The sequence below is a fragment of the Zingiber officinale genome, chromosome 6A (assembly GCF_018446385.1).
Source record: "Zingiber officinale cultivar Zhangliang chromosome 6A, Zo_v1.1, whole genome shotgun sequence".
Lineage (NCBI taxonomy): Eukaryota > Viridiplantae > Streptophyta > Magnoliopsida > Zingiberales > Zingiberaceae > Zingiber > Zingiber officinale.
Genome location: NC_055997.1, coordinates 141,707,226 through 141,719,634, shown reverse-complemented (window position 1 = coordinate 141,719,634; position 12,409 = coordinate 141,707,226). Strand labels below are relative to the sequence as shown.

The 12,409-nt window shown below is 38.6% G+C and overlaps 2 protein-coding genes across 2 annotated transcripts; one reads left to right on the top strand and one right to left on the bottom strand.

The window, feature by feature from the left end:
* Positions 1-213: 213 nt before the first annotated feature.
* LOC121994514 (NAC domain-containing protein 87-like) lies at positions 214-1,553 on the bottom strand. The gene is made up of 2 exons (XM_042548523.1): positions 1,237-1,553; positions 214-1,153 (listed from the first exon to the last, which is right to left on the bottom strand). The coding sequence occupies exons 1-2, from the start codon at positions 1,394-1,396 to the stop codon at positions 432-434; spliced, it is 882 nt and encodes a 293-aa protein (XP_042404457.1). The 5' UTR covers positions 1,397-1,553; the 3' UTR covers positions 214-431.
* Positions 1,554-10,546: 8,993 nt separating this feature from the next.
* LOC121998393 (NAC domain-containing protein 68-like) lies at positions 10,547-11,976 on the top strand. The gene is made up of 3 exons (XM_042553320.1): positions 10,547-11,012; positions 11,081-11,367; positions 11,441-11,976. Exons 1-3 carry the CDS (start codon positions 10,562-10,564, stop codon positions 11,780-11,782), a joined length of 1,080 nt encoding a protein of 359 aa, XP_042409254.1. The 5' UTR covers positions 10,547-10,561; the 3' UTR covers positions 11,783-11,976.
* Positions 11,977-12,409: the final 433 nt, after the last annotated feature.

The window sequence follows — 12,409 nt, the reverse complement described above, 5'->3', positions numbered from 1 at the left end:
TACATATGCTAGCATTGAACTCGTGTACGCATACGTGTCTTTATCCCAATTATATTACTTTGATGTGGTAGAAAATTAGAGAACTCTATCTTTTTCTTCATTGCGTTTTTCCTACTAGAGGCAATTTTTTACTTCTCCTCTCCAATGAACCCTAAATTTGGAGATCATGAAATGAAACCATTTGCTCATTAATTAGCGTAAGCTTATCTATAATCACATGAATGCAACCCCCTCCCACTAGCCCTTCCATGTGCCTTATGACCTTTAACTGAAAAAGAAAGAATTCCTTTTGGCCTAACAGTCAATCTCCCTAGCTACTTGCACTCTCTCATTTATACACACAACAATATAATGATGACAATACTGACACATTATAACTATACCAACAATACTCTTTAGGTATTTTTACACAATATCGATCGATCGATCGATCATTCAAAATCTGTAAGTAGTTGTCCATGCCTCATCCAAGTTATGTTCCTTGTGTTGGTAGATGGTCTCGCCATTAGCAGTGCCTCGTCCTGGTGCAAGCCGTAAGCTCCCAAGTAACAGTCGCTGTAGTTTAGTGATTGTGGAGGAGGAGGAGGAGGAGGAGGGGCGGCTAATTGTGAGCCAAAAGTCGAATTCATCGAGCTCATCATCGCCTGTACTTGCGGGTAATTCCCATCCAATTCCATCATGGCATCGACGCCTTTCGAGTCAAAGGCGTGATCATGAATTAGGCTATTGGATTCCATCAAGGAATCCACGAGACCAAGATCACCATGTGGTGCTGCAGGAGCGGTAGTGGTGCATAATGATCTCTTCATCCCTGTGCTCTTGTGGATGACCCTGCACACGACCCATTCCTCCTTTGCAGATTTCGGGAGGTCATTGGAATGGTGGTGAATGTTGCCTTCGAGCCTGAACTCGTGCATGACCCAGTTGGTCTTGACTCCCTTGGGGGCTCTGCCCTTGTAGAACACGAGGGTCTTCTTCATGCCGACCACGGCGCCCTTACTGGCCTTGCAGACGATCTCCTTGTCTTTGCCCGTGGCCTTCCAGTAGCCGGACTCCGTCGCCCTGTTCGTCCTCATCCCGGTCGGGTACTTCTTGTCCCTCTGGCAGAAGAAGTACATCATCTCCACCTTCCCCCCCTGCATCTTCGCCTTGCCTAATTAATTAAGAATCGACATATCAAATTACTGCTCTAAAGAGAAAATATATAAAGATATATCGCATATTAATCATGCATACTTGGAAGTTGCCAGGGCTCGCACTTGTTCAAGTCCGCGTCTGCTATGGCTGCGGCGGTGAAGGTTGGGTTGGAGATCTTTGGGACGAGGTAGTGGATGATGATCTCTAGATCCGTGGGGTGGAATCTGAAGCCCGGAGGGAGTTCTATGCCCTGCGCCATGGCTGCACCTGAGAAACCGACGAGAGATGAGGAAGGTCGAGGGGAGATTAAGAAGAGGAGAGACAGAGGGAAAAGAGTTGATATATAGAAGACGGCTCATAGATTTAGATACGTGCAGTACAAGGAACAGGTGGTAATCAGGATAGCTCCGTCCATCCAATTCACTTTAATGCTACCTCTTGTTACTGGTTTTATTGACCTCATTATTCTCGCTCAAAGATTTAATTAAGAAGCTAAAAACATATATATCAAATATAATTTCAGTAAACAGGAATAGTTATTATTATATGTTTATAGATAAATATATGAGGAATGGGAAAGGATTAATGGAACTATAATTAAGACATACGTAACCTCGATCCCGCGGATAATTAACAACACTTTGAAGAAGACAGTTTTGGTCAAAAATTATTACTTTTCTACGTAAAATATTAGTAATAATTATTTTATGGAACTTCCTCGATCGATAGACGTGACAGACTGGTACTGCTTTGTTCATGCGGTTACCTTAGTCCGATGCCATGTGCGAAAGACATGAAAGAGAATCCTAATGAACTTTCTTTCTGTCTCCTCTGTTTCAAGATTGAAATTATGGCTCTATTATTTCACCTAAAATATATATATATATATATTTTAATTTTTTAACATAATGTTATATCCGATAATGGAAACTTCTTTTGTTAACAAAAATTACCACGATGCTTTGGGAATTAAACTTTTCTCCTAATCTTTTAATTCTTGAGAACACATAAAGAAATCTAATAGAGAAAAGAATAAATTCCGAATATGATCTAGTTTCAACATACAATATGACATAACAATATTAAAATTACATAAATTGTAAGTTTACATAGAATCTAAATCCCAAGATTTTTATGCCTAAAGGATGTCCACATATCTCTATAATGACATGACCCTCATGACTTTGTTCTTGGGCTCTCCCCAAAATATCTCATGCTAATGAATATATTCTACATCCTTTTAAACTCATAATCTTTACCAAATCTTTCTTTGTGAGATTTTAATTGAACCCCAACAAAGATCATGTGGAAGAACAAGAGGGAGAAGCCTTCCTTCAGATTTAGGGCGGCGACACCGAAACTCTCTACCTCAATGAGCACGAAGAGATACATCTAATATCCTAATCCAATGGGGACCTCACCCTTATAAGGAGAATCTGGATCCATTATTAGTCCATCAATGATAACATATCGAGCTAAAGGGTTCTACACATATAACCCATATCTAATAACTTGAAACCCAACAAACTGAAGCTAGATCATTTTAACGAGTTCGATTTATATTTGCATATACAAATTACAATTAAACTCACCTATAAAAATAAAACTCAAAAATCTCCTACCTGAACTATATGTAAGTTGTATATGACATACAAAATATAATTATAGTTGATATCAAATTTTATGGCTACAGAAGACCCTTGTAAACTGACACAGGTGAAGGACCCTAGTGTGATGTTTCAATAGAGGTTACAGAGAAAGCGTAGGAAGAGAGTGATTCGTCAAGAAAGAGGAGTCACCTCTAGGTTTAAACAAAAATATTTTTTTATTCAAATTAAAACTCAACTCAACATGTTTTTACAAGAGCTCTAACTCTTGTTTAAATATTCTAAGAAATAAAAAAAAATCGCATAAGATAAACAAAAAATAAAAGAAAACTCATCTAAAAAAAATAGATAAAATTTAAACTTTCTTTTAGAAAAGGAAACTAATCCTAAAAAATTAAAATAAATAAATTAAAAAAAATTAAAAGATCAAATCTAAAGTTCATCAAAAGACATAGCATAACACGCTCATACTAAGGGGCATGGGTTGACCATGTCGGCCACTAGAAAGATGATTCTGTCTCCTCTAGACTCTGAATAGAGTGCAATCGAGTGGGCTAGTCATCTTTCTTGTCGGTAGTCTTGATCATCCTTCTTCAAGACCCAAAAGGGAGGCTAGTAGTCCTATTTTTTTTTCTCATCATAGCTTGAAGGGGAACATAACCGTATTGGAAGAAATAAATTAGTCATGCTATTGGATGCTCCTACATCAGACGCCCCGGGTTGAAAAGAACTCATCCTAGAGTTCAAGGTGTGTCTTCAAGATCAAAAGTCCTTGAGTGCTGGTAAATCAAAAGTTGTCTCGTAAGTGGTAGAATGGAAAGAAGATCCTTTGACATTAACTCGGTCAAATTTATGGGCGGCTTTGATGGAACATGCACTGTCCTTAGATAATCTGTCATCTAGAATTTCAAGAATGACCAGAATCTCACAATCATCACCATAAAGTACCTCATCATATACTGGCTCATTAGTTGACTCGATCTCATTTTCATCGTAATTTGGATCATCGATTATTTTGATCTTGTCGGCCATATCTTTCTCAAGAAAATTTTTATCCAAATTAGAATAAAAAAACTTACGACCTTTAAGATCTTGAGCACTATGATCACAGTGTAAGACTTCCTCAATTGGAACCTGTCGTCTGTCACAACCTCGATCACGGTATCTCATGATCTTCAAGATCTTGTGTCGCTAGACACTGGGATAACTTTGTGACTTATCTCTATAGATCTTCAAGTATCTCGTCTTTGGTGCTATGATCACGGTGTCAGGTTTCCTCGGCCAGAACTTGCCTATCATGACATCGATCACAACCACGATGACTATTCATGGGATTTAAGGCTCTGATACCAACTAACACAGGGGAAGGAATCTCCTAGTGTGACATTTGAATAGAGGTTGTAGAAAAAGCGTCGGAAGAGGGGGATTCGCCAACGAAGAGGAGCCACCTCTAGGTATAAATGGAAATAATTTTTTGTTATTCAAATCAAATCAAACTCAATATGTTTTTATAAGAGCCCTAACCCTTATTTAAATAACCTAAGAAATAAGAAAAAAAATCACAACATACAAAAGGAAAAGTAAAAGAAAATTGATCCAAAAAAAGGAGATAAAATCTAAACTAATTTTTAGAATAAAAACTAATCCTAAAAATTTAAAATAAATGTAAAATTTAAAAGACCTAATCTAGAGTTCATCAAAAGACATAATATAACATTCTCATTCCAGGGGCACGGGATGGTCATGTCGGCCACTAGAAAGATGATTATGTCTCATCCGGACTTTGAATAAAGCGCAACCGAGTCAGAAGGCCGCGAGCTAGTCATGTTCCTTGTCGATAGTCTCAATCATCCTTCTTCAAGACCCAAAAGGAAGATAGGTAGCGTCATTTTCTCATCATAGTTTCAAGGGAAACATAACCATATCAGAGGAAATAAATTAGTCATACTACTGGATGCTCCTACATTATAAATAATATGGTCCATTAACTTCATTGGTATAGAACTAAATATATCATAGTTACTATATATGATTGTAAAAAGTCCCAACAGTAATTATAATACCAATGTTATTAATGGCATATATCAATATGTGAATGTGTAGCATGAAAATTACATGAAATGTGACCACTACATGCACTGCAACAAATATAACTTTCCGTAGCACGTCATTAACAACACACGATTAGGACGTACTGTTAATAATAGAATTTACAGTACATCCAATTAAGTGCACTGTGGATAATATTATAATTTTACAAATGACGGTGTGCAGAAAAAGTATGTTGTCAATAAACTTTTCTATGACGTGCAGAGTGCACTGTTAAAATTAAATATTAACAACACGTAAAGCGCGTTGTTAAAAATATGTTAAAATTAGATATTAATGGAGTGCGTAAAGTGTGTTGTTAAAAGTCAAAATTTTAACATTTTTTAATCCAATGTTCGCACCACTGAATTAATCCGCTACTTCACCCCAAAACCCTTCCTCTCTACAGTCGCCCTTCGCAACTTCGCCTCGAAACCCTTACTCTCTGCTGCCGCCCTTCGCCTCCCTTTCCCTTCCGCCGCACAAAAATTGCTGCCACTGTTTATAGCCTCCTCTCCTCCACTTCGCTAGCCTTTGCTCCTCCTTCAAGACCCTTGATCAGCATCAGGATAGCAAGTGGAAAACATGCGCCGCGTAGTCCACCTCCCCTGTTCCCTTGTCGCCTCCTCTAAGGAATAGTGATTTAGATCCAGGGAGAGGATAGATGGCCCAAAAGATTGTTAGGATCAAAAGATTTCAGATATCTCCACAATAGTATGATATTATCCACTTTGGGCCTAATCCCTCATGGTTTTATTTTTGGGCTCTACCCAAAAGACCTCATACCAATGGAGATATCTTTCACTTATAAATCTATAATTTTTTTCATGTATTTTTAATATGGGACTTTGTTTGCAACCTTAAACCCTGCAATCCTCCTTTCAAATGAAGGACTACAGGCTTCTCATGTCCGATCCTCTACCCACCAGACCTTTTTCCACCCGACCTACTAGGATTTTCAGCCTAATGTTTGGTCCTCTTCATTTGGACACGAGAGCCCCTACTTCTTTTTTTCGAGGTCAATATTCTACTTACATGGCTCAATTAAGATTTTAGATATCTCCACAATAGTATGATATTGTTTACTTTGAACCTAAGTCCTCATGGTTTTATTTTTAAGCTCTACCAATAGAGATATTTTTCTCTTATAAATCTATGATATTTCTCATATATTTTTAATGTAGAACTTTGTTTCTAATCTTGCAATCCAACAAAGATGACTATGACTGCTCTTCGCCTCTTCTCCCGCCTCCTTCATCTAGAGATCCTAAGGACGAAAGGGACTGGGAGTATCGCTGCAAGAGTAGCCCTAGCCTGCCTTTATACCATGATCACAGGTGCTCGCCTTTGTGACAACCCCCTCCTCCTCAGGGTCATTTAAAAGAGCAAGGAGAGATGATGGTGGATCCTTTTGTTGTCTCCTATTTTTTGATACAAGATAACATACTTTGCTCATTAGTGGAGAAATTGCATGAACAGGATGCTCAAGTTGTTTTTCATTCTCTTCACAACTTAGCCAATATAATGCTGCTACCAAATGTACCATTGGTTTATAAACCTATCTTGTAGTTGAATAATTTTATTCTCTAATTCTCAACCCCAATTCTTCTTCAATATTCACCTCACTAAATTATTCTTAAACCTTTGTTTTAAAGATATTACTGCATTAGTCAAAGATCAATGCAATATGATATTGCAAGTTGGTGGTTTTGAAGCTGATACTTTAGCTGCAATCATCAAGCCCAAACTTTTTAAGAATTCTATTTCCAAAGTTTATGATTTTGTTGCAATGTTGAAAATTTTAAAAATTCATTCAAAACTTCTTGTTCAGAATCCACTCATATATGAAGACACTACCAAACGATAACATTTTGTAAATTTTCCAAGACTTCTCAATTTGTTTATATCTAAAATTCAGTTCTGCAGTTTGTACTAGAAACAAACATTAGCAAATCATTTTGTTCTCTTTGTATTTGATTTTTTTCTCACACTAATGTCATTGCATCATAATCACAGCTAGCCACTGGTTTTGGTGGATTTGGATACTTCTTTCTACTAAAATATCATCTATGCTATCTTCTTTTTTTTTCATGATCAGATGATCTTAATGTTGTGCTCATGATAACAATTTTCTTATGTATTCAATATATGAAATTGGAGTGGTATGTGATTATGATCATAACTATTCACATTGTTTGAGATTGGAAATTGAAGAAAGTGTAGATACCTAAACTTCATGTGTGTGCATCATGTTCCGTGATCATTGGATAAATGGACTTCTGATTGACTTAATGTTGAAATCAAAGATGGCAGTATACTTGACATTAAGTGTAAAATTCTTATTCAACATTTGACATATTGTATTAATGTCAGTGACTGTGCATGTATCAATGTTTCACACAGATTCTAGCTATGCTAAATAAATTGTCTTTACTAATTCACTTTATCTTGTTTCATCAAAATAGATGAATTACTATGTCAATATATTATGCTAATAATGTTGGTAATCTCGTTAGTTTTGTTAAATGACTTTTTGTGGGTTTAGTTTTTGACTTTTCTGCTTTCTTGTGTTTGCTTTTCAGATTGACCTGATTCAGGAATTGGTGGTTATGTTGATGGTCTTGAGGTTACTCAGAGCTTTTTTATTTTTGTTATTTTACAGTGCTTTCTAAATACCTGTATTGGTTTGAAGTTATATAGGAATGCAGTCATGTGTTTCTTAGAAATGCTGTGCTTATTCTCTCAAGTTGATATATTTAATTACTGATTTTCTATTGGGAAGTTAAAACCTGAGACACTAGTTATTAGTACTTTTAGATAACTAAATGGTTATGCCTACATCTTATGTCAATATTCATATGCTTTCTTATTCTTCTCAGTTTGTTGACTTTATCTTGCCTTCTTCGATGTTTGTTGACATAAATGTACAACAAAATTTGTAAACTCACCACCACCTTAATGTTTCTTGTGGATATAATTTTTCTCTTTCTTTTAGTCCATCCTCAACTTTTAGGCTATGAGAGTTAGTATGATGTGTTATTCTATGTGCACCCACATGATTTTATTCTTTGGTAACTTCTTTTCAACAAAGTTACTGAACTTTGAATCTGCTGTAACTGTGCTTGAACTTTCTAATCTGTTAATCTGAAATTTGATTTTTATGGCAGGCATGATCAATGGTTTTGACAGATATATCAATTATGGGTCATCTATGAACCAAACTGAAGCACTGATCTGCACTTTCCATTGTGGCTAGCCAAACATATTTAACAGATTTTTAACTTACATATACGGGTTAGAGTAATGAGATATTTGTAATCTGTTTTGTACCGTCACTATCAGTTAATGAGTAATATGTTGTTTTTTTATCATTATTGTTGCATATCGAAGACATGTATTTTTATTGCCTTTTCATAAGTAATTCTAAATTCAAGTTTGTATTCTTATTATTGCATATTAAAGTTCAAACATATCGAAGGGATCTAATTTAGCGACGGGATAGATTATAATGATGTCTGACTTTTAAATTTGGATTATATATTTTAAATTAATATTAATAATAATTATATAGTATGTTAACTATAGGGAGTATCGCACACTGCGAATGCTGTTAATTATAGCATGCAGTGCACCCTGCGATGTTGTTAACCGTAGCGTGTGTTGTTCTTTGCGAATGTTCTTAATCGCAGCACACGACACTCTATGAATGCTCTTAACCATAGCGTGTGATGCACGCTGCAAATACTTTTAACTACAGCAAGTGGCATGTGCTATCGATGTCTTATGACTTTCAACAGCTTGTAGTTGTTGGGACCTTGAAGTCCGCTAGAGAGAGGGGGGGGGAATAGCGTCTCACCCAAAATATCACTTCCTACAATGGTTAGTATGCATAGCGAAATACAAAAACAAATACTGACAATAAAAAGTAAACCTAACACGTTAATTTAAAGTGATTCGGAGATAAAACTCATACTCCATAGCTGTCCGTAAGGTGGACGATCCCGATCCATCGGTGGATGATTCGCCGGAGAACTTCCGGCTAGCTCGCGTAGCTCCTTGTGGGTGGAGAAACCTTGCCACAACCTCATACAAGCACACTAGATTACTTGGGCACTTGGAGACTTTATTTAGGGTTAATCACTACTAATTTCGTCAACTTTAACCAAACTTCCAATGCTTGGTTATATAGGCTACGAGTTGGAAAACCCTGCCTACCAGTCAACTGCCAAAACCATCAGTCAACTGCCCTTTGTAGAGATTCGACCGTTATAACCCAACGGCTCGATACCAGTCGACTGATACTTCCATCAGTCGGCTGCTCTACACCAACTAAACGAACAGAAGCATTCTGTTCGCTCCTAGTCGATTGCACGGTCGACCGCACCAGTCGACTGCTACAGTACTACTACAGTAACGCTACAATACTGCTACAGTAACACTTCAGTAAAACCCTAATCCTAGGATTTAACCCCCGAGTACATTCATTCTGCACTCGTCCTCGTCCGACCAACCTAGACCTAGCTTTCTAGCCTCCTCTATTAGCCTTGTGTCCCTCGGATGTCTCCCCATCCTTCACGTCTTGCCTTCTGGAGCTTTTATCGGCCTTGTCATTGTTGTCGGGTCTTCCTTTGCCAAGAGGTCGTGCTTCTGGGACTTCATCTATTGCCAAGTCATACTTGGACTTACGTTGCCAAGACTACATGCTTGGACTTACACCGCTAAGACTACTCATCCTTAGACTTTCCTCCTTTGCCAAGATCACACTTGGACTTTCCTTATTGTACCTGTATCCTACACACTCATAATGCATATCAAATACAACAATAAACCTAACTTAAACCTTTGCCCAAACATCAAAACTTAAGGTACCTATATTGCTCCAACAGATCTCACCCTTATAAGGAAAATCCAGAACCGTTCTCAACATATAAATGATAATAAATTGGAATAAAAGGGTGCTACACATACAACTTACATTAAATAACCTGAAACTCAATAAATCTGAGTTAGATCACTTTAACGGATTTGATTCGTATTCGTATATATAAATTACAATTAATCTCACCTAAAGAGATAAAGTTCAACCCGATCAACTTGGCTAGAGTGTTATATTGACGTCGAACGAAATATCAATTATTCTGCAGACCGAAGAGAATGAGGATTTGTGGTGAGAACATGAAGAGAAGCCGATGAAATCAAAGAGGAACCCATCGTTATCTAGATTTTATAAAAAAAAAAAAAAATTATTAATCTCTCAAGCAGAGCATGTGCTTATATAAATAAATTCAGACTCATAATAAATAAAATTGTCAAAAAATAATTTAAATAAAAAAATAAAAATTATTCCTAAATGATGTTTTGCAAATTCAAATTTAGGGGTTATTAGCTTTATCCGATAATAAATCTAGATGTCTGAACTAATTTCATTTCAAATCAAACATCTCATTCTCATATCTAAATTAAAAGTTACGATCAAGAAGTCTGCTAGAGATCTGGTTGGATCGATCTTGCCTCATTTTTGATCGGTCAGAATCTGTCAACTTGGATGCCCGTCCTAAATCTTTGAAATGCAAGAATAAAACCTGGATCGAGAAATCTTACAAGTTCAATGGTATAAATTTGAAGAATCCGAGACAACCAAGTCAACTCGACGGTCGCGAGGCTGAAATGTCAACGAAGAATTGCTGACCATTTTTTATTTTGACCACGATCGACACAAATCATATCACATGTACAACCCGGAGACGCACACGCACTCCATGACTTCATCTCCTCGCTTTCAGATCTCTCTCTGTTCCGGTCAACCCCTCGCGCGCACCGCGAACCTGCCGCGCACGCTCCTCGCCCGCTTTTTGCCTCCAGCAGCGCGCCCCGTCCCTTGCCCTCTCGCGCACACCAACGGACCAGCTCCAACATCACTCCTATATATTCGCCTCCTCCCTGTCTTCCTCCGCTCAACCGCCCACCAACTGTTCGATCTATTTCCCAAGCGACAGACATTAATGGACACCGGGAGAGACGCCGAGGCCGAGCTCAACCTCCCGCCCGGCTTCCGCTTCCACCCCACCGATGAGGAGCTCGTCGTCGACTACCTCGTCCGCAAGGCCACCGGCCAGCGTCTCCAGGTTCCCATCATCGCCGAGATCGACCTCTACAAGTTCGACCCCTGGGACCTTCCAGGTATGTCGTTCAATCACTCCATCAAACACTTTGCGAGTGCTCTAAAAATTGCTCCTTTCTGGCACCAGAGATGGCGTTGTTCGGAACCAAAGAATGGTACTTCTTCACTCCACGAGACCGAAAATACCAGAACGGATCGAGGCCGAACAGGGCCGCCGGACGAGGGTACTGGAAGGCCACCGGCGCCGACAAGACAGTAACCCCGCTGGGAAGCCGTCGGCCCCTGGGGATAAAGAAGGCTCTAGTGTTCTACCACGGCAAGGCGCCCAGAGGCGTCAAGACAGACTGGATCATGCATGAGTACCGCCTCGCCGATGTCGATCGATCCGCCAATAACAAGAACGGCGACCTGAGAGTAAGTCTCATGCATGGCTTTCTCATAATTCGTGGAATTTCGATAAGTGACCGGAGAAACTTCGTCGCTGCAGTTGGATGATTGCGTCTTGTGCCGCTTGTACAACAAAAAGAACAACTGGGAGAAGAAGAAGATGAAGCAGAAACAGATGCCGACGTTTCTGAGGACCGCCGATTCCTTCGACACGAACGACGATGCGAGGTCATGGGGTACTAAAGACTCCGATGCCGACGCCGGCGGCTTCCAGGTGGCGGATGCAGTGAAAGAAGAGGATGATTGGTTTATGGACCTGAATCTGGATGACTTCCAGAGCACAATGGAGGCGATTGGATTTGGACCTGCCTCAGTCGTCAGCATCTCGAACCAGGATTACTTCAACCAGAACCAATCAAACACGCAGCCATTCTGGAATTAGATTTAGAGGTGACCAGGGGAGATGCATTCCTCTGTATATAGTAGCAGGAAGAGGAAGAATGGGAATTGTGAGATCCTCTGCTCTTAACATGACGAGAAGGAAGAATAGGATTCTTTAAATTTGTGTGTTTATTCTTCACATTTCGAAACATAGATGGAATCTAAACTTTATCAATAATTTTCTTTTCTGTATTATTAATTAATTAAAAAAATTGCTTTCAACCAAATTTGATGATTTTTGTAGCCCAATTATGGGGTGGCAGCACAGTCATAATGGGCCAGACTTTACCTTGGCAACCTAATTCACACATTAACTATTCTATAACAAATCTAATAAAACTAGAGTACGTACGTTCCTTTGACTTAGTATACATTTATAAGGTTAATTATAAACTTAATAATATATCATTACAAATACACACACCAGTTGTTAATTCTTTGAATTTATTCACTTATCACTCGACTGTCAAGCATTGTGGAGCCTGACTGAGATCACATGGCAGTGAAATTAATAAGGCTAAAGCCACCAATCATGCAGGAGCAACAGTGCAATATAATTGAGCAACCGCATGTGGAACATCTGCATCGCCTATGTACGTACTGCACGAATGCCCTTACTGTGCATGGT